General features: G+C 47.1%; 1 protein-coding gene across 18 annotated transcripts in view; it reads left to right on the forward strand.

Moving 5' to 3' along the window:
* The window catches only part of TTLL5 (tubulin tyrosine ligase like 5), a 239,726-nt gene that overhangs the window by 25,248 nt on the left and 188,047 nt on the right, over positions 1-26,431 (forward strand). For 17 of the 18 annotated variants that reach the window (XR_012655815.1, XR_012655816.1, XM_075065558.1 and 14 more), the window contains 3 exons: positions 20,362-20,463; positions 20,646-20,737; positions 22,348-22,455. Coding sequence is in view for 16 of the 18 variants with exons in the window: in XM_075065558.1 (XP_074921659.1) it covers positions 20,362-20,463; positions 20,646-20,737; positions 22,348-22,455 (302 nt within the window). In the remaining 2 variants the exon portion in view is untranslated. The remainder of the gene's footprint in view (positions 1-20,361; positions 20,464-20,645; positions 20,738-22,347; positions 22,456-26,431) is intronic. The other variant, XM_075065557.1, reaches the window with a different exon arrangement.

The following is a 26,431-nucleotide window of genomic DNA, read 5'->3' on the forward strand; positions in this document are numbered from 1 at the left end:
AACAGTGTAAGTTATATAATGGGGGTTAAGGGTTGGGGAATGTGAGAGATTAGATCAGGGGTAGGCAACCTAGGGCATGTGAGCTGATTTTCAGTGGCACTCACTGCCTGGGTCCTGGCCACCGGTCTGGGGGGCTCTGCATTTTAATTTAATTTTAAATGAAGCTTCTTAGCTTTTTAATGTTTTATTTACTTTACATACAACAATAGTTTATATATATTAGACTTAGAGGCCTTCTAAAAACATTAAAATGTATTACTGACATGTGAAACCTTAATAATAATATATGGAGATATACGTATCTCATAGAACTGGAAGGGACCCTGAAAGATCAAATCTAGCCCCCTGCCTTCACTAGGAGGACTGAGTGCTGATTTTTTGCCCCAGATCCTTAAGTGGCCCCATCAAGGATTGAGCTCACAACCTTGGGTTTAGCAAGCCAATGCTCAAACCACTGAGCTATCCTTCCCTCCCTGCTCCATTAATTAGAGTGAATAAATGAAGACTCAGCACACTGCTTTTGAAAGGTTGCTGACTCTGGATTAGATGTTTCCTTCTGTGTGACCTCTAGGTGGCACTAGCAACCTTTATTTTCAGTGTCTTGTGATGTTTTTCCCCTTGCCCTGGATTTGTGTGCCTGGACACAGAAGATCCTAGAGCTCCAGGTTCTTGTTTGTGTCTCTGGTGTGGTATAAATGCCTAGAGAGACCCATTTAAGGGCTTATGGACTATTGGCGCTTTGGCTAAGGCTGGGTCAGCCTCAGACTGTGGAGGAGAAGGGTTCAACACTTGTGACTGTGAATGGAGGCTGGGTTTCCTTTCCCATTGTAGAAGCTCCAGTGTTGAGGAGTGGAAACAGGGTGTCGCAGGGCTCCTGGGAGGTCTAGGGGGTGCTATGTGGTGAAAGCATAGTGTGGCACAGATGGGCATGGCATAGATATAGTGGGGGTGAGGGCTTTGTGCATGTGGAGGCCAGGTTTAGGGACCTCTCTTGCTGATCGGAGCAATGACACTGCACCAGTATTCTGCACTTGTATTCTCAAAACCTGGCTAGTCTCCAAAACATGACTTTTTTTTTTTTTTTTATTTACCTGTATTTGCCCCTTGCCAGCTTCTGCTGTATCCCACTGAAAGCTAGTGTGCAGCTCATGCCATGCCTCAGGGAGCCCCAGTGGGGGTAGAGCTGATGCATCTTGGCAGAGAAGAGGTACTGATAATAAATCATCATGCCCTATGGGGCCTCCACATGTTCTTTCTTGACGTGAGGGACTAAATAGCATGCATCATCTGATGCCTGTTTGCCTGAGTAGAAACCTCCTTGTGTCTGGCTTCCAGGGTGCACCCTGACTTGACATGAGGTGGTCTATGTTTGGAAGTGAGGCTCTGGAACAGAGGAAATAGGTTTAGGCTCTGATGCTGCATTGCTGTGTGTTCCCATCTATGCGGAATGACAGGAGGTGGAGCATAGGAAAGCTCCCTCAGGTAGGAGTGAGGAAGCAGAGATCAAATGATGAAGCCTTTTGGGTTATTCAGGCTTTTGAACATTCTCAGAAGTTCTGAATGCAGCTGTTCCATTTGCACTGTTGAAGTCCTGTTTTCTTGCTTTGAGAAGTGAGTGTTGGGCAGGATTCAGGGTGCCCTGAGCTGAGTGCCTGACACAAGAGCAGGCTCTATTGTGGCTTGCTCTTTCCTCAGAGGAAGTTTTTGTGGGGTGTAACAGTAGGCTATCAAAGCTGAGAGTCCAGCTTTTGGAGCAGCACCAGGGTAACAGCATCAAACAGCTCTGTCACTGCATCTTATCTTGCCCTGTAGTACCCCCTGCTATTCTGGTCTTGCCCAGCTCCCAACTCTGTCAATGTTCCTAATCCATAGTAGTCCACTCTTTCAGTCCTGTGTCCATTTGTTTTGAATTGGTGATGATCTTTCAGTTCTCTCAGTGCCTGAAACAAGAACAAGGCTTCTCTAGTGTGAGACAGAGGTATGCTGTGCTGTCCCTTAGGGTCTTGTCCAGATTTGATTTAAAGGTGTATCATTAGAACATATTAGCTAATACTTTTTAAAAACCTAATGTAGTCAAAGCACATTGCTTTTAGTGTGCTAAACTGATCAGGATTAAGATGCAAGACCAGAAGAGATCATTATGATCTAGTCTAATCTTCCACATAACACTGGCATAGAATTTCATCCAGTGATTTCTGCATCAAGCTCATGATTTCTGGATGAGTTAGAGCAGGAGTGGGCAAACTTTTTTTTTTTTTTTTTTTTTTTTGAGGACCACACTGGAGTTGCAAAATGGTATGGAGGGCCAGGTAGTGAAGGGTGTGCCTCCCCAGATAGCCTGCCCTCTGCCCCCTCCCACTTCCTGACCCATCCAAGTCCCCCTGCNAGTCTAATCTTCCACATAACACTGGCATAGAATTTCATCCTGTGATTTCTGCATCACGCTCCTGTTTTCTGGATAAGTAAGAGCATGATTGTCCAAACTTTTTTTTTTTTTTTTTTTTTTTTTTTGCCCGAGGACCACACTGGAGTTGCAAAATGGTATGGAGGGCCAGGTAGTGAAGGGTGTGCCTCCCCAGATAGCCTGCCCTCTGCCCCCTCCCACTTCCTGACCCATCCAAGTCCCCCTGCTCCTTGTCCTCTGACCACCCCCTGGGGTCCCCCCCAGCCCCTTTCGGAATGTGACCTTGTGAACATGGGCAGAGGACACAGGAGGAGGAGGAGGAGGGGCGAGAAGCAGTGGTTTCCCCTTTGAGGTGCTGCTTTTCTCTGGCTGGCTGTGTGGACAGCTGGTGCTCCTCCTGAATACTCTGCCCGTGTTTGGAGCACTCCTGCCATCCGCACTGCCCGCCTGCTCCCGAGGCTGCGGGTGAGTCTCACTCCCTGCTCTCCCCCCGCCCCCTATGAGGGGTGCACCAGTACTGAGCTGCCCGGTGGCGCAGTTAGGTGAGGCTACAGGGGAGGGGGAACAGCAGGGGAGGGACCAGGGGCAAGCCTCCCTGGCCGGGAGCTCAGGGGCCAGGCAGGACGGTCCTGTTGGCTGGATGTAGCCCGCAGGCCATACTTTGCCCACCTCTGAGTTAAAGCATGTCTTCTAGAAAAACTTCCAATCTTGGATAGTTAAAGCTTAGGGGGAGCCTAGGCCTGCTGCAGACTTCTGAATTATGTTAGCTGACTTGTTCAAATACACACCTTTCAATCTTAGTCTAGATAAAACCAAAAAGATAACCCATGGGGGGTATTCAAAGAGGCATCAAACTGATTTTGAATGCCTCCTTGTATCTCATGGTACTAGCAGGTAGATGTCTCCTCTGACCTACTGTGAAATTGGCTGGCTGTCTTAATTTTGTGTCTTGTTTTTCTGTTTCTGATCCCCCTTCAATCAGAGCCTTGTGCTTGGAAAGCAAAGGGTGGGGGTCACAGTTAAGGTTTGAATGGTTTCTACTGCCCATAGCCTGCAAAGTAGGGAAGTTTCATTCTATCCCTCCCAGTTTTTCCCTCTGTTTAGCGTATTATGAAATGGAAATGAGCCTGGATCTTTTTCAGGGACTTCCCCTTTGTGTGTGTGCCCCATCCTGCATGGTGGCTTTGGGAAATGTGTGCCTTGCTGTTGTGACCATCAGGGGGTGTTGATGCAGAATGGTTGTTTTTTGGTGTTCTAGAAAAATGTCTTCAGTTTTGTTTTAAACTTGGTCTTTACTACCTGAATTTTCTGTTTTTAGTCAGCTCCATTTCTGGTCCTGAATCACTGGAAGAGTTCCAGCCCAGCAGGAACTTTGTAGTCTGACTTTCACTGAAACAGAGAATTTTTTTTTGTAAAGCAACAAATTGAGCTGAAAACCAAATGTGCTTGTGAAGGGCTGAAGGAGCAGTAGCTGAGGGGGAGGTGAATGTGTACTTTAGAATGACACGAGAGTTCCAGTAATGCCTGAGCTGGCAGCTGAGCCTCATAATGTCAGACAGTGGGCTGCTTTCCTGCCATCTGAGCTCACTAAACTCCAGAGTCTGCAGTGCCCCCTCCTTCAGTAGCTCTGCTTGCTAATTAGCACTGGCTCCGCTGGGATATTTACCTTTTTTCTCTGCTGGATTCCTGTGGTTTCCAAAGAATTCAGGTGCTCCCTGTGAGCCAAGGAATTCACATTACCTCACAGGATGTGCTGTGGCCAGAGCTTGCTGCAGCAGCCCAGTCCCCCCCACTCCTAGTAACCCCTGCCTAGCAGGCCCTGGCTATTTGGGGAGCATAATGAATTCCTGCAATGGAGGACTGGGGATCATTCTCATGATCCTTTCACAAGCACCTCCATCCAGCACAGTGGCCATGGACAAGCACATCCACCTAGGGGTCAAACTAGGATTATCACCACTGGCTCATCACTTCTCTTACATTACACTGGGGTTTTGAGCTTATAGAGAGGAAGAATGGTCTTGTGGTAAAGCATAGTATGCTGAGTCAGGTGGCTTGGATTCGACTGCCTGTTTAGCCATTTGCTGTGTCTCTTGAGGTATGTCTACACTATGAAATTAGGTTGAATTTATAGAAGTTGGTTTTTCAGAAATTGTTTTTATATAGTCGATTTTATGTCCCCACAAAAAAATCCTCTAAGTGCATTAAGTCGGCAGACTGCATCCACAGTACTGAGACTAGCATCAACTTCCACAGTGCAACGCTACAGGTAGCTATCCCACAGTTCCTGCAGTCTCTGCCGCCCATTGGAATTCTGGGTTGAGATCCCAATGTCTTGATGGGGCAAAAACAGTGTCATGGGTGATTCTGGGTACATGTTGTCAGCCCCCTTCTGGTGAAAGCAACAGCAGTCAATCGTTTCATGCCTTTTTCCTGGGTTACCTGTGCAGACACCATACCACAGCAAGCATGGAGCCCGCACAGCTGACCATCACCATAAGTCTCCTGGGTGCTGGCAGACATGGGACTGCATTGCTACACAGCAGCAGCTCATTGCCTTTTGGCAGCAGATGGTGTGTTATGACTGGTAGCCGTCATCGTCATACTTCTGGGTGCTCTTTTAGCTGACCTTGGTGAGGTCAGTCAGGGGCACTTGGGCAGACATGGGAGTGACTCAGCTAGGTCATTCCCATCTTCGGCCGAGCACCTAGGAGATGACAATAGCTAGCAGTCCTACTGCACCATTTTCTGGCAAGCAGCCAGGAGATGATGATGGCTAGCACTCGAACTGCACCGTCTGCTGCCAGCTAAAAATGTAAAAGATAGATGGAGTGGATCAACACAAGAAATAGACCCAATTTGTTTTGTATTCATTTGCTTCCTCCCTCCCTCCCTCCGTGAAATCAATGGCCTGCTAAACCCAGGCTTTTGAGTTCAATCCTTGAGGGGGCCATTCTGAGTGACAGTTGTTTGTGTTTCTCCCTGATGCAAAGCCATCCCCTTTGTGGATTTTAATTCCCTGTAAGCCATGTTGTCAGTTGCCCCTCCCTCCGTCAGAGGAGACACTCGTTTTGCGCCTTTTTTCAGCCCAGATGCCATAGCACTGAGATCATGGAGCCAGCTTACATCACCACGGCAATTTTGAGCACTGTAAACACCACACACATTATCCTGGAGTATATGCAGAAGCAGAACCTGCCAAAGCAAAACCAGGGGAGCAGGCAAGGGCAGCGCGTTGACAAGAGTGATGAGGCATAGACACAGACTTCTCACAAAGTACAGGCCCCGGCACTGTGTCCATCATGGTGTTAATGGTGCAGGTTCATGCTGTGGAAACCAATTCTGGGCCTGGGAAACAAGTACAGACTAGTGGGTCCATATAGTGTTGCAGGTCTGCATGATTCCTAGTGGTTGCAAAACTTTCACATGCATAAAGATACTTTCATGGAACTTTGACTTGCTTTCCCTTGCCCTGAAGCACCAGAATACCAAGATGAAAGCTCTCACAGTTGAGAAGTGAGTGGTGATAGCCCTGTGGAAGCTTGTAACGCCAGACAGCTACTGGTCAGTCAGGCATCAACTTGGAGTGGGCAAAATTACTGTGGGGGCTGCTGTGATCCAAATAGCCAATGCAATCCAAAGAGCTGCTGGTGTCAAGGGTGGTGCCTCTGAGAAATGTGCAGATCATAGTAGATGGCTTTGCTGAAATAGGATTCCTTAACTGTGGTGGGGCAATAGGGATATGGGTTCTGTCTGCCTTGGCACCAGAGCACCAAGCCCGTGAGTACATAAACCGCATGGGGTACTTTTCAATGCTGCTGCAAACACTGGTGGATCACAAGGGACGTTTCACCAACATCAGTGAGGGATGGCTGGGAAAGGTACATGATGCTTACATCTTCAGGAACTCTGGTCTGTTTCAAAAACTGCAGGAAGGGACTGTCTTCCCAGACCAGAAAATAATCATTGGGGATGTTGAAATGCCTATAGTTATTCTTGGGGAGCTAGCCTACCCCTTAATGCCATGGCTCATGAAGCCATACACAAGCAGCCTGGACAGTAGTCAGGAACAGTTCAACTATAGGCTGAGCAAGTGCAGGATGGTGGTAAAATGTGCATTTGGACATTTAAAAGCATGCTGGTGCAGTTTACCGACTCAAATAGACCTCAGCAAAACCAATATTCCCATTGTATTAGTGCTTGCTATGTGCTCCACAGTATCTGTGAGAGTAAGGGGGACACATTTATGGCAGGGTGGGAGATTGAGGCAAATCGCCTGGCTGCTGATTATGCACAGCCAGACACCAGGGCGGTTAGAGTACAGGAGGGTGCAGCGCACACTAGAGAAGCTTTGAAAATCAGTTTCATGACTGGCCAGGCAACAGTGTGAAAGTTCTGTTTGTTTCTCCTTGATGAAATCCTTCCCCCCGCCCCCTTTGGTTCGCTCTACTTCCCTGTACCTCCCCTCCCCCCTTGATCACCACTTGCAGAGGCACTAAAGTCATTGTTGCTTCACATTCATGCAATCTTTATTTATTCATCACACAAATGGGGGATATCTGCCAAGGTAGCCCAGGAGGGAAGGACAAGGCCACACTGCACTTTAAAACTTATTGAAGGCCGGCCTTCTGTTGCATGGCAAATCCTCTGGTGTGGAGTGGTTGCGTGGCTGGAGGCCCCCCACCACGTTCTTGGACATCTGGGTGAAGAGGCTATGGAACTTGGGGAGGAGGGCTGTTGGTTACATAGGGACTGTAGCAGCGGTCTGTGTTCCTGCTGCATTTCCTGCAGCTCAGTGATACACTGGAGCATGAGTTTGATCTTCCAGCAGCCTCAGCATCAACTCTTGCCTTCTGTCAGCAAGCTTATTGTCTTTAGCCTGCCACTTACTCTCTTCAGTCCGCCACCCTCTCCTCGCCTTCATATTGTGTTTTGCTGTGCTCTGTCAGTGTGGGAGGACAGCAGGAGCTCAGAACATTTCATCCCAAGTGCGTTTCTTCGCCTTCTAATCTTTGCTAGCCTCTGTGCAGGAGAAACATTTGCAGCTGGTGGAAGAAAAGAGAGTGGTAGTTAGACATTTTAGAGAACAATGGGTACACTCTTTCACATTAAACCTTGCTGTTTGCATTACACAGCACATGTGCTTTCGTTACAAGGTCACATTTTGCCTCTTGTATTGACGGCCTGCCGGTTTGGTGTGAGATCACTCACACGTCATCCCTTCCCACACTGCGTGGCTAACAGCGGGGAACATTTCTGTTCAGCCACAGCTGAGCAGGAACGGGCACCTCTGAATATTCAGCCACAGCCGAGCAGGAACGGGCAGCTCTGAATATCCCCTTAATAAAAGCACCCTATTTCAGCCAGGTGACCATGAATGATATCATTCTCCTGAGGATAACACAGCAAGATAAAGAACGGAAGATGTTTGAATGCCAGCAAACACCGGGATCATATGCAGCCGTGTTTTGTTATGTAATGATTCCCAACTACATGCGACTGGCCTGGCGTGGTAAAGTGTCCTACCAAGGCCTTGGGAGTACATCCAGGAGAGCTTTATGGGGATGCCCCTGGAGGATTTCCGCTCCATCTCCATACACTAACAGACTTTTCCAGTAGCTGTACTGGCCACAAATGCCAGGGCAAATTATTAAACACGCTTGCTTTTAAACCATGTGTACATTGTACATTAAACCATGTGTACATTTACAAAGGTACACTCACCAGAGGTCCCTTCTTTGCCTTCAGGGTCCGGGAGCACACCTTGGGTGGGTTCAGGGGTTACTGGCTCCAGGTCCAGGCTGTTGGGGAAACCGGGTTTCTCCACTTCCTTGCTGTTACCTGTCGTCATCCTCAAAACCAGCTTCCATGTTGTATGATTCTCCATTGACGGAGTCAAAGCACAGTGTTTGGGGTAGTGGTGGCTGCACCCCCTAGCATGGCATTCAGCTCATCATAGAAGCAGCATGTTCGGGGCTCTGATCCGGAGTGGCTGTTTGCCTCTCTGGTTTTTTGGTAGGCTTGCCTTAGCTTCTTAATTTTCACACGGCACTTCTTTGCATCCCTGTTATGGCCTCTGTCTTTCATGCCCTTTGAGCAGGGCTGCCCAGGGGGACAAGTGGGCCCCCACGAGAATATAGTATTCTATAGTATTGCAACTTTTTACAGAAGGGGCCCCCAAAATTGCTTTGCCCCAGGCCCCCTGAATCCTCTGGGTGGCCCTGGCTTTGAGACTTTTTCTAATATTTTGTCATTTTGTTTTGCTGGCCAAACAGGAAATAAGATTCAAAAGTTTACAGGCCTTTTCCTGTCTACCTGGCCAGTGCATCTGAGTTGAGAGTGCTGTCCAGAGCAGTCACAATGGAGCACTCTGGGATAGCTCCCACAGGCCAATACCGTCTAATTGTATCCACACTACCCCAAATTCAACCTGGCAAGGCCGATTTTAGGGCTAATCCCCTCGTTGGAGGTGGAGTAAAGAAATCAATTTAAAGAGCCCTTTAAGTCGAAAAAAAGGGCTTTGTCATGTAGATGGGTCGAGGCTTAAATCGTGGTAACGCTGCTAAATTTGACCTAAAATCATAGTGTAGACCAGGCCTTGGGCAGCTCACTTCCCCAGTTGTACCCGAGTTTCCCCATCATGTAAATAAAGATATGAGGCCTAGTTCCGTACTATCTGTGTGGTGATTGGGTAGGGAAGCCAAATGTTCTTGAATCAGGGCCAGATGATGCCCTTGGCTACATCCATACAGCTCCCATGGGAATTAGAGAGGCATTGTGATGATAGGGTTTGGTTCTTAATAGGTATCCATGGGCTGGACTCCACAGTTAGAGCTGCATACTCCCACAGATAACAGTAGCAGCTCTTCTGAGGGTCAGGAGAAATTTTGTCAAAGAATGAGCGCAGAAAATGGCTCTTACACAGTAACTGCATGTGCTATAGTGATTGTTCCTTTAGCATTTCACCATTAGGCGGTAAGGAGACTGAGGGGTCCCACTAAGTCTAACTGTGTGATCCTCTCTTGTCGTCTTCTGCCTTTGGCACTTGGAGAGCCTTAAAGGAAACGAGCTATCAGACTGTCTTGCTCTACCCATTGGACTCTGCTCTTTGTTTTCTCTCCTTTTGCTTCCTTTACTGTGGTTTTTTTTCTTCTTGCATCTTTCTCTCCTTCCTATCCCCACCTTTTTGGGCAGCAGCAGATGCGTTATGCATGGAAGGGGCTGCAGAAGGAAACTGATTAAGATTGCATTACCCTATTCCCTTTCCAGCAGACTCCTTGTGTTGAATTGTCAGAAAAGGAGCTGGACTAGTCTTAAGTTACCTTCTCTTCACTGCAGATGTTCATTATACCCACAACCCAGCATAGGTGAAAAATAGTCTTAATGGTAGGATGAGAGTTTGAAACCCTTGTGTTAGCTTGTTCCTGCATCTTTTCACAAGAGACCCTATTTCCTGCACCTGTTGGTCTCGAAGTTCTGCCCCAGTTTTTGCATTTCTTTTACCGTGACTTTTCCTATCGCTCTTTAGCGCAAAGACATTTGAATAGATTCATCTGGCTTTGGGCATAAGAGCTCCACCATACACTGTCACCAGCACCAATGTGCTAATGGGGTTAACAGCTCAACTTCTACTGCTGCACCTACCTGTTGTACTGCTCCACTACTTGTTCTGCTGTGGAGATAATTGATATCACAGGCAGGGGATCTGTGGTGTGTGATTAGGAGCAGGAGCTGGAACAGAGGCAAGACCCAGGACCAGTGTTGTGCTCCCATTCTGTAGGGGAAAGATTCCTAGCTGCACTTTGAGGCTGCAGCCCTTGTACTGTGTGAGGGTGGAAATATTTGTAACCCCTTTCCACCAGTTCTAGCCCATGGAGCAGCTTTCTCGGGGCATCATGTTGATGTCTGTCTGTCATAGTTTAGCAGCAGCTCATAGCAACTGATTGAGACAAGGGTTCCTAGGCCTGCAGTTTTCAACCGAGCGCCAGCTCCACAGCTCCCATTGGCCAGGAACCATGGCCAATGGGAGCTTCAGGGCTGGTGCCTGTGTGGGACAGGCAACACGCAGAGCCCTCTGGCTCCTGCACCTAGGAGCTGGACATGCCGACCACTTCCAGGGGAGCAATACGAAACCAGGGAGCCTGCCTTAGCCTCGCTGTGCTGCTCACTGGGCCTGAGGTAAGTGCAGCCCAGCTGGAGCTGCACTCCACAACCCCTCCCACACCCCAGCCCTGAGCACTCTCCCGATCCCCAAACCCCTCACCCCCATCTAGAGCCCTGATCCCCTCCTGCACCCCAATCCACTGCCTCAGCTTGGTGAAAGTGAGTGAGGGTTGGGGAGAGCAAGCAATAGAGGGAGTGGGGAATTGAATGAGTGGGGGAAGTGCCGGGGCAAGGATGTTCAGTTTTGTGCTATTAGGAAGTTGGCAACCCTAGTTGAGACATTTGCCTTAAACAGCAAGTCTTGAAAGAGCAAAGACTAGGAAAGGTGCAAGTAGCTTTCCGTTTAGTCTTAGTGCCCTAAGCAGGGAGCCCTTGACAGTCCAGTGGAGCCAAGAGCAGCTATGAAGGAGAAAGAGGGAGATTCCAGAATTAGAAGTAGGGATTCTTAGATTCAGAGAGTTGGTTTAGATCAGTGGTTCTCAACAAGGGGTTCAGGGCCTCCTGGGGGACTGCGAGCAGGTTTCACGGGGTGTTCCAAGCAGGGCCAGCATTAGACTTGCTGGGGCGCAGGGCAGAAAGCCAAAGCACCACCACAGGGTGCTGAAGCCTGGGGCTCCAAGCCCTGCCACCCTGATCTGGGGCTGAAGCTGAATCCTGAACAACTTAGGGGGCCCTGCAAAGCTGTGGTGTGGGGCCCTGGGCAATTGCCCTGCTTGCTATCCTCTAATGCTGGCCCTGGCTTTTATATGCAGAAACATAGTTGTGGCTCAGCTGGGCTGTGGAGTGTTTATAGCATAATGGAGGGTGGGGGCTCAGAAATAAAAAGTTTGAGAATCCCTGTTTTAGATGGCTTGTGTGTACAGTCAGGGAAAGACCACTGCTCACTTGTCTCTTGTGCTTTTCTATAGCACCCATGCAGTAAGAGAGGAATTAACGATACTGCTTCCCCCATGTCTGTTAACAAGCTTTTTGTCCTGTCCTCCATCTCTCCCAGACTCCTTTAGTGTCCTGATTAATTACCCCGTAGTTGCCAAGTTTACTTATGGTTATATACTCTTCCCTAAGCAGTGGGGGCACAAGACCTGGAGCTGTACAAAACCTGAAAGCTAGGAGGCTAAGGCAGGTAGGGAGATAGGTGGATGTCTGGGAGTGCTGGTGTAGGCAGTTGGAAAATGCAGGTGGATTCTGGGGGTGCTTGAGCTACAGGTGCTAAGATGGCTGGGTGCTCTTCTGGGAGTGACTAGGGGGTGATGTGTGCTGTGATGTCTGGGATAGGTGGTGGGTCCTGGGGTTGGGGAAGAAATGAGGTCAGTTTGGGTGCTGGTAGATAAAGTATTTTTCAAGAACAGAGATCTGGTGTCTGGCAGGGTTTCTTAGATGGGAGAGCAAGGTCTGGTTGGGGCATCTGTGGGGAATTGTGGGTTTGAAGGTTTACAGGTCTCTGGGCTGGCTGGAGATTAGAGGATCTCTCTGGGATCTGATTGGGGAAACTAACAAGCCCCTCACTTTCTATACCTGGCAGCAGGCAGGTTGGCTGGCCACACCACCACACTTAATGCTTGCTGCTGCTGCTTCCCCACTAGGATCCAACAGAGGATGCAGCCAGAGGGGAGGCAGACATGTGGCCTGGTTAGATAAGGCTAAAGTTGGGCTGTGTGGTGGGATTCTAGTGACCTGAATGAGGAGCGGCAACATCTCTGCTCACAGCTGAGCGAGATGTGTAACATTCAGGCTGAGATTGCAAACAGGCACGACAAGGCTGTGGCATGTCTGAGCATCACCCTTCACTTAGTGTTTGGATTCAGAGTTGGAATGTATGTAGTCCCTGGCTATTCTCATGCTGAGAAAAGGGAAGCTGGTATGGGAGAGGGGGAAGCTGTCAGGGAGCACCTCAAACTTGGCAGCTGCCATGTCTGTTTCATAAGCTTTGGTGTTTGCTGCTAGTAGTCAGACTGCACCTATGTGCATAGTCTGCCTCAGCTGGAGCTTTCCCATCCCTTAACTGTATTTTGGGTGGGATGTACTAGTTCTATTGGGGGCGGGGGTAGGCTAGTTGAAACTAATCTCTTGTATATTTGGATAATGGGTTCGGTCCTGTTAAAAAAATATGCTAAGGGGAGGGATAGGATTCCTTGGAAGGATGGGGTTTTGGACTGATATCTGCAGGATTGGGGGTTAGGGCTGCACAGCGACAAGCCCTGGAAATGGGAGTAAGTTATTGGGAACAATATGACTTTGTGTTTCTCTGTCTCTGATACAAGCAGTGGGTAGCACTAAATATGGGAAGGGGATTTTACCGCCATGCTACTTTAGGCTGTGATTCTGTCACATTTCACAAGTACAGTTGACCCCAGATTCTTGTTGGATGAGTGACCTCTCTTGAAAACTCATGGTTCTGCATGAAATAGTGTTGGTGATTTTGGGGGAATGCTTTTCCTCCCACGTCAGTACTAAACTCACTGCAACAGTGTGGTACAAAGGAGTGCTCTGCTATTGGAGTTATTGTCTTTGCTTTGTCACCTTTCTTGCTTCTAGAGACTGATGAATGCCCTAGAAATTTCTGTTGTGAATTTGGGTGAAAAATAGTCAGTCATGTCATAAGGTCATAACACTCTTTCTATTCCACTAGTCCTGTAGGAGGCTGTTAAGCAGCTGCTACTAAAGTTAGACATTTTTTAAATAAGCGTGTCCAGATAACTTGCATCCAAGAGTTTTATAAGAGTTGGTTGAGGAGCTCACTGGAGCATTAATGCTGATTTTAAATAAGACTTGGAGAAGTTCCAGAAGACAGACAGTCAGTTAATGTTGTGCCAATATTTCAAAAGGGTTAACAGAATGACTTGGCTAATTATAGGCCTGTCAGTCTGATTTTGATCCTGGACAAGATAATGGAGCAGCAGATATGGGGATCCTTTTAATAAAGAATTAAAGGAGGGTAATATAATTAATACCAAATCAATGGGTTTAATGGAAAATAGGTCCTATCAAATTAGTTTGAGATGTTTTTATGAGATTACAAGTTTGATGAAAGTAAACAGTGTTGATCTAATATACTTAAACTTCTGTATGACATTTGGTATGGTATTGCAAGACCTTTTGATGAGAACACCAGAGAGAAAAAAAATCTACATGGTACAGATTAAATGGATTAAAAACTAGCTGGTCGGTGTCGATGTAATTGTGAATGGGGAGTTATTAGATGGATGTGTTTCTAATGGGGTCCTGCAGGGATTGGTTCTTGGCCCTACAGTATTTAACATTTTTTTCAATGACTTGGAAGAAAACATAAAATCCATCACTGAAAGTTTGCAGGTAACCCCAAAATTGGGAGAATGGTAAATAATGCAGAGGACAGGTGTAGATGTGCGGACTCACCCCTGCGGCGTCTCCTGCTGATGAGTTCTGGGAATTAGCTTGGTTCCAGCTCTGGAACGCTCTTTGCAGGCCAGTGATCCACCTGTCCTCTGGCCCCTGTGTCCCTCCCTGGACCCAGTGTCCTTTTATCTGGGGTGCTGCTCCTGGCAGTAACCCCTTAGTCTTCCCTCCCCAGGGAAACCCCACCCACTATTCCCACCTCACCTCAATATAAGGCTACTGCCAGTCATTGTCTAGCCCCACACCCTGGGGCAGACTGCAGTATCAGCCTACTCATCACTGGCAAGGAGAGTTTCAACCTGCTGCCTTGGCCTACCCCTGGGCTGCTCTCTGCAACCCCCAGTACCTAGAAATGGCCCCAATGCTAGGCTGCAGCCTGGGGCTTCCCAGGCTGGAGCGCCCCAGTTCCTCAGCCTGTCCCCAACCCTGCTCCACTCAGGTACTTTGTCTCTAGCTCCCTGCAGCCAGGCCCATCTCCCTCTGCAGCCTCTTATAGGGGCCAGCTGGGCCTGACTGGGGCATGGCCACAGCTGAGCCTACTTCCCCCAATCAGCCCAGGCTTCTTGCCCCAGCCACAGCCCTCTACTGGGCTGTTTTAAGCCCTTCAGGGCAGGAGCAGGGGACCATCCTGCAACAACAGGTCATGAATACAGAGCGATCTGGATCTCTTGCTAAACTGGGTGTGATCAAACAATATACATTTTAATATAGCTAAATAGAAATGTATCTATCAAGGAACAACGAATGTAGGCCATATTTACAAGATGGGAAAGACTCTATCCTGGGAAGCAGTGACTCTCTCTGAAAAAGATCTGAGTGTTGTGGTGGTGAATCAGCTAAATGCGAGCTCCCAGTGCAACACTTTGGCCAAAAGGGCCAGTATAATCCGACATGCACAAATAGGGGAATCTCAAGTCAGAGTGGAGGTAATTTTATCTCTGTATTTGGCACTGGTGCTACCACTCCTGGAGTACTGTGTCCAATTCAGGCATCCACAATTCAAGAACAATGTTGATAAGTCAGAGAAGAGCCACAAGAATGATCTAAAGGATTAGAAAACATGCCCTAGTCAATGACTCAGGTAGCTCATTCTGTTTAGCTTAACAAAGAGAAGGTTAAGGAGTGACTTGATCGTGCTCTGTAAGTATCTACATGGGGAACAAATATTTGATAATAGGTTCTTCAGTGTACCAGAGAAAGATACAACATGGAAGCTGAAACTAGACAAATTCAGACAGGAAAGAAGGCATAAATGTTTATCATTGATGGTAATTAGCAATTGGAACAATTTACCCAATGTCATGGTTGATTCTCCGTCACTAGCAATTTTTAAATCAAAATTGTTTTTCTAAATATACTTCTAAAAGGTATGCTCTAAGAATTATTTTTGGAGAAGTTTTATGGTCTGTTATACAGGAGTTCAGAGTAGGTGATCACAATGATCCCTTCTGGTCTTGGTATCTATGACTCTATCTATACCTTGGATCTTTCATTTGTGACCCCAGGTCACTTTCTACAAGAGTTGGTACAATGACTTTTGTGTACTGGCCATGTTCCAGCCAAAGAAATTGCATTGTTTAAATCCCCTTCATTTCAAGTGGATAGATTGATTTCACCTACTGTTGTGCCGTGCTGCTATGTGCTGTTCAACTGCCACCATGTTCTAACCTCAACGTGTCTGCATTTCAGTGGTGGAGAGAGAGTTTTTTATGTACAGAGTTGTAGTGCACTTTGAGATCCCTCTGAGTGAAAGACACTACTAGAATGTAAGTTTTCTCTATCACTGAATTGTACTTGGAATCTGGAACTGGGGCTATCCAGTAGATGGTGAAGCTCTCTAGGGAAGGGAGAAGTTGTAAGAATGGGAGATAAAATGCTTGGGTTTGGAAGTACTGAGAATGCAGTAATCTCTGTGACCAGCAGTGGTTAGTATCACATAGCTGATTGTGGGCAGTGTGGGAACTGAATCACTCTCCTCTGTGGCAGGTGGCAGTTTCAAGCCCCTGAGGAAAAAGAGTAGTGTTTTTCTCTGACATTGGTTTCTGTCTCTATTTACAAGTCGTGGGATGACCTAGTTGCCAGCACACTACATTTGTACCCCCATTCCCATTTGTATTACTGTCCTATTTCTCACCTCTTTTCCCCATATAATTGTCTTGGTTTTCTGATTTCTCTGTGCTACTTATGTGATGCCTCAGGTTCTGGATACACTCATGAGTTTGTTTGGTGGCTTTTTTTTTTCTTTACAGTGATGTGGCTACAGAAATGGTCAGTGAGATGTTCTGAATGGGCTTCATGCACAGAGGCATCACAGCCAGAGAAGGAAGAACAATTATACTCTGATTCTAGGGCAGAGGCGGGCAAACTATGGCCCGCGGACCACATCTGGCCCATGGGACCATTCTCCCTGGCCCCTGCTGTTCCCCTCCCCCGCAGCCTCAGCTCACTGCATCACCGGCGCAATGCTCTGGGCAGTGGAGTGGCAAGTTCCTGGGGCAGCGCAGTTGCAGAGCCTGGCCTGACCCGGCGCTCTGTGATGCGCGGTGCATGGCTGGCTCCAGTTGGGTGGCGCGGCTGCCTGTCATGGTGCAGCCATGCCACCAGCACTTCAGGTAGCGTGGTAAGGGGGCAGGGGAGTTTGGGGGGTCATTAGGGGTTGGGGCAGTCAGAGGGCAGGGAACAGGGGGGTTGAATGGGGGCAGGGGTTCCAGGGGCAGTTAGGGAGAAGGAGTGGTTGGATGGGACAGAGATCCCGGGAGCAAGGCAGTCAGGAAGGAGAGGGGGTGTTGGATGGGGCAGTGGGGAGCAGTTAGGGGCAGAGGGAAGTTAGAGGCTGGCGATTCAGGAAGAAGGGGTGGTTGGATGATGCAGGGGCCCCGGGGGGCTGTCAGGGGTGAGAAGCAGTGGGGGGGGGGTCAGTATGGGGGCTGGGGGCGGGGGCCGGGCCACGCCCGCCTGTTTGGGGCAGCACAGCCTCCCCTTACCGGCCCTCCATACAATTTCTAAAACTCAATACGGCCCTCAGGCCAAAAAGTTTGCCTGCCCTTGCTCTAGGGCCACCATACCTGATAATACTGCTGTTAGAAACGGCTGTCATTACCAGAGTGATACTTGGACACAAGCTACAGAAATGATCAGGGGGTTGGAGGAAAGAATGAACTCTGTCCAGGATGGTTAAGATGGCAAAGCTGAGAATGTCATAACCAACAAACATTTGAAATATATTCCTAGACAGAAACTGTTAAAATGGAGATAAGGTAGAGAGTACATATCCATCATTTAGGGTAATATATATTTCAGATGTTGTAATGATCCCAAATGTGTTAAAACTTGGAAATTCATAGTCAGGGTTAAATATATGAAATTGAGTCATGTTAAAATATGGAAATATACAGTGAGGCTATCCAACCAATCTTCTAACTTCCTCTGTAGCTAAAGCTAACTGAAATCTTCTACATGGATTAAATCTTAACTTTTTATGATTAATGGTAACTTCGCCCCTTGCTATTCTTTATAACTGAATGTTTATCCTTCAGCAGGAACTTTATCTCTGCCCTGGAATGACACTATGAGCAGCAAAAAATGAACAAAATCTGTTTTTAACAAATCAGTTTAAACTAATGTGTGTCCACAAACACTAAAATGCCTTAATCACGACTGTATAGTTTTTAGATAGTGTCAATACTCTGTCCCACTAATAGTGAGACAGTCTTCTCAAAATGGCCACCAACTGAGGGCAGTCACACTGAGAACAATGAGAGATGGCAGCCATTTTGAAAGAGGGCAGCTCGTCGAGAATTCTCTTTAGTAGACACTGGTATCCTTCAGCCCCTGTGAAAGACACTTTCACTTATAAAAAATAACAGGGGGAATGACCATTAATAAAACTGAAGGGTGGCACACTTTGTTGCTTCTTTAGGCTGAGTTCATTGAACATATACCAGGGGCTTGTTGCAGTCCCCCATTCCTCAGCCACAAGCTCCCTGTGTGACCTGCCCATTCACTTGTATTTCGGGAACTTCTCTCTTTCCCCTGATCCTTGGGCTCTGTGTGCTTCCCTCTTACCCCCACCTTTCTTAGGGTATGTCTTCACTAGGAAGGCTGTAGCTGTGCTGCTATAGTGCTTCACTGTAACCACTCACTACTGCAACAATCCCATTTTTGTTGGCAATCTATCTCCACGAGAGGTGGTAGCTAGGTTGACAGAAGAATTATTTAATTGATCTAGCACTGTCTACATCGGGGGTTAGGTCAGCTTAACTATGTTGCTCAGAGATGTGAGTTTTTCACACGCTGAGTGAGGAAGTTGGGTCAACTTAACTTTTCAGTGTAGACCTGGCCATATTCTTCCACTTTCTTCATGCCTTTCTCGTTCTCGGTGTTGGCATTTTCAAACTATTGGAGGGGATGGGAAGAGCTAAAATGATGGGTATTATGCTGGAATGTGTTAATGACTGCTGTCAACCAACAATAGGAGGCAGTTGAATCGGGTAGCTCTGCTAACCAGTGGCTCATTGTGTCCCCCATTTTCCCCCTTTCGATTTTTCCAGTTTTCATCAAAATCAACAGGGTTCCCTGACATTTGGGATTGATCAGATGGAGTGTTCAAAGTTTTTATATTGCATCCACACTGAGAGATGCTATCAAGTTACATGTAAGGCCTCGCAAGTTTCACAAGAACAACCCCCAAACCAATCTAAAACAGACAAGGTTTCACTGTTAAGGGAGTCTGTTCAGATTAGAGGTCTGGAAAAAATCTGACACTGAGTGCTACATTTCTTCAATGGCCCATTTTAAATCCTAAATAAACTGTTTTAGGGCTTGTCTACACTTACAATGCTGCAGTGGTGTAGCTCCACCATTGTAGCACTTAGTGAAGACACTATCTATGCCAACAGGAGAGCTTCGCCTATCGGTATAAGTACTCTACCTCACCGAGAGGCGGTAGCTATCTTGATGAGAGAAGCTCTCCCATAAACATAGTGCTGTCTACACTGGAGTTAGGTTGGTATAACTACATTGCTTAGGGGTATGGATATTCCACACCCCTGAGAAACATAGTTTTAATGACCTAAGTTGGTAGTGTAGACCAAGACTTAGTTGTAAACTCGTATAGAAAAGTAATTCTGTGCTCAGTATTAGTGCTGTCACTTTTGGGAGGATACACTATTTTTCATGCATAAGAGATTGGATTCCTACTTTAAGGGCACACCTTAAATATAGAATTGCTACCAACACCTCTGTCAAGGTTCCTCCCCCACTCTGAACTTTAGGGTACAGATGTGGGGATCTGCATGGACACTTCTAAGCTTAATTACTAGCTTAGATCTGATAACACTGCCACCATCCAGAAATTTCAGTATCTGGAACACTTCCTGTCCCCCGAAAACCTTCCCCTCCCTGGGCAGCCTTGAGAGGCTTTTTCACCAAGTTCCTGGTGAATACCGATCCAACCCCCTGGATCTTAACACAAGGAGAATTTAACCATCTCCCCCTTCTTCCCCCACCAATTCCTGGTGAGTCTGGATTCAGTCCCCTTGGATCTTAAAACAAGATAAAATCTATCAGGTTTCCTTAAAAGAAAGCTTTTAATTAAAGAAAGGTAAAAATCTCTCTGTAAAATCAGGATGGAAAATACTTTCAAGGTAATCAGATTCTGTAGCACAGAGAAACCTTCGCTAGCTAGGTTCAAGTACATGCAAACAAAGGTAAAAATCCTCAGCAAAACAGGAACATTTTACAAGTTGAGACAAAAATAAGACTAACACCCTTGCCTGGCTGTTACTTAAAAGTTTGGAGAACTGAGAGACTGATTACAGAAAGATTGGAGAGGCCTGGATTTACGTCTGGTCCCTCTTAGTCCCAAAAGAGCGAACAACCCCCAAAGAGAGAGCACAAACAAAAGACTTTCCCCCCACCACCAAGATTTGAAAGTATCTTGTCCCCTTATTGGTCCTCTGGTCAGGTATCAGCCAGGTTTACTGAGCTTCTTAACCCTTTACAGGTAGAGACATTAACCCTTAACTATCTGTTTATGACAACCTCCATAATAAATCCATGGATGGGAAGGACAGGGTTAAGGGCAGTATCTCTGTAACTAGGAGGAATGGGATGAGATTTGCTTATGGTCAATTTAAACTGACTACTACTTAATCTTCTTGACAGTGGGATATATGGTGTTGGTCTGTGAAATAATCTCTTGGAAGAAGGATTGGGAGTCTCTTCCTTTGGAACGTTGGAAACCAGACTGGACACAGCTCTGGGAAATGTTCTTTGGTGGTTTGGATTAGATTGTACCTAATTTGGGTCTTTTACATCTGTAATTGCAGCGACTGAATTATCTGCCTAATAAGTCCCATCTAGCAAGCTGCTTGCCTTCCCCAGAAAGTGCAGCTTGAGTTTTTTGTCCTTGTTCTTAGGTTTGCGACTGTGAGATATGACCAGGGAACTAAGAACATTAAAAACCAGTTCATGCATCTGACCAACTACAGTGTCAACAAGAAGAGTGGAGACTATGTCAGGTACTTAAAATTGCCAAAGAGATGAGAGGATGGGCGTTGGTTCTTGGAGGCAGAACCAAATTCACACCAGGGTGGGGGAGCAAATTTGTATGACTGCATCTAAGTATGGCTTTCAAAGGTTAGAGTGATGATCCTGATGCACAGGCCAGTTATGTGAGCCATGCTTCCTTGGTTTGTTTTAGCTGTGATGACCCTGAAGTGGAAGATTATGGGAACAAGTGGAGTATGAGTGCGATGCTGAGGTACCTGAAACAAGAAGGGAGAGACACAATGAGTGAGTAGAGACCCCCCTTTGGTTCCTTCCTTGTGTCCACCAGCAAGAAATCCTAGGAAGACCCCTACTAGGTTCCATCTCAGGGCAGAGGGCAGGATTGTTCCCTGTGATATATCCTCTAGGGCTATGGCCAGGCCTAGTTCTCAATGTTCCCAGTGGGGAGTACTCCAAACCTTCTCTTGCCTGGCATATAGTTCAGCAAACTGTCAGGGTGTTTCCTGATATTCTTCCTAAGTTTCCCTTTCTTAATGTCCTCCCGTTCCTCCTAGTTATACTTTCTGGTATCACCCTAAATGCTTCCCCTCCCTCCATGGCTCCCATGGCTTGTTCAGTCTGGTGAGTCATCAACCTCTCGAACCCTGCAATTTAGTGAACAAATGGCTGGTTACCTGTGTCATTTTGAATGACTCATGGATGTGATATCACTTTTTCATGCCCCAGGTTTTTGCTGTGTTTTGTTGGCCATTTGAGTGCTTATGTTCTGTAGAACAGCTCTCTTCTATACCTTTACCAGGTCTGATTTGATGCATCTGCACAGCAGAATCCAAGGAATTTTCTCTTAAGGGACAACTTGCCTAACACTGAGTCCTTAGTAACACTATTTGGCAGGTGCTATACCCATCCTATAAGTATTGCCAGAGAACTTAGAGGATGGAGGAAGGGATTGGAATCAGACTTCTAAGTGGAACTAAGCCTTTCCCAATTTTATGTGCATGGTTATGCAGTCACTCATGCTCACTTGCACCAATTAATGTTCTCCTCAGCTGCACACATGATTAGATACAGATCATTAGAACATTGTTACACTTTATGATATCAGTGTAAAGTGATAAACTCTCCTAAATAACCAATCACTGAGAGAAATTAGGAAGACATTCCAATGAATTGGTTATTCCATAATTGTCCAGTTACAGGTTTCTTGCATCTTGCTCTGATGCTGGTGTCAGAGACAGAATGCTAGGCTAAGAACGCCAGTCTGATATGGGACAGCAGTTTCTGTATTCTTATGCACATGCAAGAACACTTTTATGTACACATGCCCACCCACTCATGTGCACACATTCATGCACCCTCTTGTACAGATGCTCAAACTTTGCATACCTAGGCATGCACATACATGTGTTCCCCTACGTATGGAAAACAGTAATTGCTGTACTAAATTAGACCAGAGGTTTATCTAGTTCAGTGGCCAATATCAAAAGGGAGCTGCCAACAAAGAGTTTTTTCTTAACCCCCATTAGTTTGGTTTGTGCCCTTGAGCATGAGAATTTCTCTAACACTCTTGATTAGTTAATCCTTAAAACAGAGTGGGTGGGTGGGTGATCACTCATGCTAAATTGTGCTGTCATGCATGCTATATGCTCCTGCTTATGCTTGCTTGCATTTGTTCTTGCACTCCTGTGAGAATTCACTTGAGTGCTCCTGCCTTGGGGTATTCATGTATGCACTCATGATCTCTTGTTCCTCTGAGTGTCCACACATGCTCTCATTTGCTTGATGTTACCTTTGGAGTCATCCATACTCAGATTCACATGCAAACCCAGGAGAGCATTTGCACATGAGTACAATCCCTGCTTCACATTCTGTTTTTGTTTTTTTCCCCCTCACAGCACTGATGGCCAATGTGGAGGACCTGATTATTAAGACCATTATTTCTGCTGAGTTGGCCATTGCCACAGCCTGTAAAACCTTTCTTCCACACCGTGGCAGCTGCTTTGGTAAGGAGCCCAGGTGTTGTCTTAACATATGGGGCTGTTGCAGGTTCCCTTTTCTCCTGGGTGTCTGTTACCTGTTGCTTCCAGCCCAGGTGTTATATGGAAAAGCTTGGACTCCATATTGGGCTAGCAACAGAGGGAAATTTGGGTTTGGCTCTCTGTGCAGACATCCCAGACTGCAGTATTGACCCCAGAGTCACTGTCACACATAGAAGGTCCTGTGAGGGGAGGAGTGCTGGATTTTAAGATGAGCGGAACAGTTCAGAGGGAACCTACAAGGTGTTGGGCATACTGGAGTTGCTGGCCCATTAGTGGTCCTGGAAAGGGCGATGGGTTGAGCACACGTTGCTGTGAGACTGGTCCCTAGAAGGAAGGCTTGTTGGATATGAGTATTGGCGATGCCTTCTGGGCTTGCTTTTGTGTGACTGTACCACATGGCGGCGGCAGAGCCTACCTCTGGCTGAGGCTGTATACAGAGCTATGTGTTGGCAATGGGAAGGGGAAGCTTGGAACAGTTCCAAAAAGCTGCGGCTGGTACAAGTGCATGCCTCCTACTGCTTTCCAATGGCAGCTCCTCAGGCTTCCCTGAAGCGGCCTCCTCCTGCGTCCAGCTGCTCTCTGCAAACACAGAAGGCAGGAGTCCCAAAGTAGAAGATTGCTGAGTGCAGAATCAGTCTTGCGCTCAGTAAGTGCTTGCACTAAAGGCTACTAGTAGTTTAGGCTGCCCTGTGTTCAGGGACCAAGGGGAATAGGCTGTCTGAGCACAGCCATGACAGGAAAATCCCTTCTGATGTGGGATTCTTGAAGGTTGGCAGCACTACATACATCTCCATGAGTGTAATGTTAATGCTGTCCAGTTTGGGTCCTGGGAGCTGACAGGATAGAGTGAGGGACCCAGTGAGGAGGTATGCCTGGGCATGTACGGTATCAGGTGGCAGGCTACCTCTGAAAGCTGGCCAAGTTGCAGGCAGGGCCGGCTCCAGGCACCAGCCCAGCAAGCAGGTGCTTGGGGTGGCCAACGGAGAGAGGCGGCACGTCCGGCTCTTCAACAGCAATTCGACGGCAGGTCCCTCACTCCCCCTCGGAGCGAAGGACCAGCCGCCGAAGACTGAAGCGGCGGTGGTAAAGCGGATCACGATCATGGTGCTGTTTTTGCTGCTTGGGGCAGCAAAAACCCTGGAGCCAGCCCTGTTGCAGGGCCTTTTGCTTTTCTGTGTAGCTTTGATCCCTTCTTTCAGAGTTACCAGAACTCTTGGCAACGACTGGAAACTTAGCAGTCAGATGGAATTGTTTTTAATGAAGTAGCAGTTTAGCACCTACTCTAAAAATATCAACAGCCCAATAGAGACCTGGTCATCTCCCCTGTGTTTCTCCCTCCTCCTCCCCCTCTCAGCCCTTGTCTTAAGTTTACTCTAATCAGCTTGTGGAGAGGCTCTTATACACCGTATGTCCTCTGTGCTGGGTCTGGCTTTAAGGTTATCCCACTTCCTGCTGCCTCCCCAGGATTGGACTTAAATCACCCTCTTGGTTGCTTCCCCCACCCCCAACGCCTCCCACAGGGCTGCTGTCCCACAAACCTTCTTTCATTCCATTTGTTTGAGTATAAACATGAATTAAGAGCTTCCCAGGAAAGAGAGCTTAAGCAGGAGCCATGCTGCTTCTCAAGGGAGCCAGAGGCATTCCTGGAGTTCTGTACTTGCTGCCACCTTCCCTCCCCCTCTCAGCCAAGTGGTTGGCCATGGTTCTGAGGACCCTGAGCTGTCCCTTGCCTTCCTCCATTGCCCAATCTTTATACCAGTGCCCTGTTCTCACCCTTTGATGCCTTGCCCCTGCTGTTTCCATTTACAGCAAGGACACTTGCCAGCTGGGGATGTTCAAGATGTCTGACTCTGCAGTCACAAATATTAGTGAGAAAATTGAATGAGACATGAATGGCAGAAAGTAGAATCTCTTTGGAGACCACTTTCTCTCTGTTGCATCCTCTCTTTTGATAGCAAACAATGCAGCCTGAAAATGACACGCTGGGAAGGATGGACTATCTAAAAGACTGGGTCAGTCAGGCTTGTCTATTTTATCTTTGTAGCTTACTGGAGATTCTCCTTGATTTTTCTAGTCAAGTTATGCTACAGAACCTTGTTCTCTCCTCTGTTGGGATGGGGTACAGGCTGGCCTACACTGTGCTCCTGGCCCGGTTTTCTGTGGTGCTGGAGATAAGTCTTCTCCCATGCCATCCTGGTTCTCACATATGCTCATTCTGTAGGTTAGACACTCCTCTCCTCTTCCACTTTGGTTGGTGTACTGCTGGGGACTTTGGGAGAATGTTGGCAATTAATGTGGCAGTAGCTGGCCAGCCTGCCAAGTCCTAACAGCAACCAGTCCTACCAATCATCTGCTTACTCGTGAGCAGTTTCACTGGCAGGTCTGCAGTTCAGCATAGAAGAACATTGTCGGGGGGTGTATAAATTTTATTGCAGCCATGTTTGTGGGGGGTGGGAGAGCACAAAGCTGTGAGAACTTGTTGCTTTGGTCTGTGCAGCTGCCAGTTGATGCTCCTGCTGGCTGTGGCTTGTGGTTTCTAAATGGCTCTTAACTCATTAAAATTAGGCTGCAAGTGAAATTCTTAACTTGTGGCTCTCGGGGAGACTGAGCTGTGGGGCTCAGAACTGATAAAGCTGCCTGAACTGGTTCACCAGCTAATCTATGAAGCCTGAGCCCATGTCATTGGCTGCCCCAGATTGTTCCCTAAGAAGACTTCTCCTGTAATGGAATTGGTCTGGCTTTAGAAACATGCTTATAAGAGGAATCTTGTCTTCTGGGGCATTTGCACCTTCTGACTGCACCAACTCTAGAAAGACCCACACAAGGTAGCAAGCTTGGTTTCCTTCTGAAACCCTTTCCCTTGTGGTGAGGACTCCTCTGCCTAATCAAGTTCTCAGTTTTCTAGCCCCTTCATCCTGAAGGATCCCAAAACACTACACAAACAATTGCTTTCCCTAAGACTAAAATGCATCCCTGTCTGGGATGGGATGTGACAGCTGTTCAACAGTGCACAGCAGTGCTCCAAAACTTTAAGGCAGGAAGTGAAGAAGAAAAAAGCAATTTCCAATCAAAATTGCAGTGGGAATTTAGGGGCAGAAGTAATTACTTCAGTTAGAATTTGGCCAGAATCCCAGGACTAACTGAACTACAGTTAAAAGAATCACAGGATCCTTAATGACCACAAATGGTCAGGCCCTTGATTTTTGTCTCATTCCAAAGTCAGCATTTCTAAGTGTAAATATAGTGACCCCTGTCATCCCATTGGGGCACTGCTTTGATTTTTGAACCAGCAGGGAGAATGCCACCTGCTTAAATCACCAGGACCACTTTTTGAAGCACCCTGAGTTTTTTCTGTGTGTGGGTTCTCTCATTGAAGCAATGACCTGGTTTGACCCTACATAGCTTGAGAAATGTGACTGAATCACAGGCCTAGGTGGTCTGGCTGCAGATATTATATATACATTCTCACTAAGCATTCATTTGGCAGGCAGTCTGGAAAATGCCAGTATTCTAAGGTCAAAGTAATACAGTCTCTGCATTCAGGGAGAAGATCATACAATATTAGGGTTGGAAGAGATCTCAGGAGGTCATCTAGTCCAATCGCTTGCTTAAAACAGGACCAACACCAACTAAATCATCCCAGCCAGGGTTTTGTCAAGCCAGGCCTTAAAAACCTCTAAGGAAGGAGATTCCACCACCTCTCTAGGTAACCCATTCCAGTGCTTCACCACCCTCCTAGTGAAAGTGTTGCCTAATATCCAGCCTAGATCTCCCCCACTGCAACTTGAGACCATTGCTTCTTATTTTGTCATCTGCCACCACTGAGAACAGCCTCCATCCTCTTTGGAACCCCACTTCAGGTAGTTGAAGCCTGCTATCAAATCCCCCCCTCACTCTTCTCTTCTGCAGAGTAAATAACTCCAGTTCCCTTAGCTTCTCC

This window comes from Chelonoidis abingdonii, chromosome 4 (assembly GCF_003597395.2).
Source record: "Chelonoidis abingdonii isolate Lonesome George chromosome 4, CheloAbing_2.0, whole genome shotgun sequence".
In the NCBI taxonomy this organism is placed as follows: domain Eukaryota; kingdom Metazoa; phylum Chordata; order Testudines; family Testudinidae; genus Chelonoidis; species Chelonoidis abingdonii.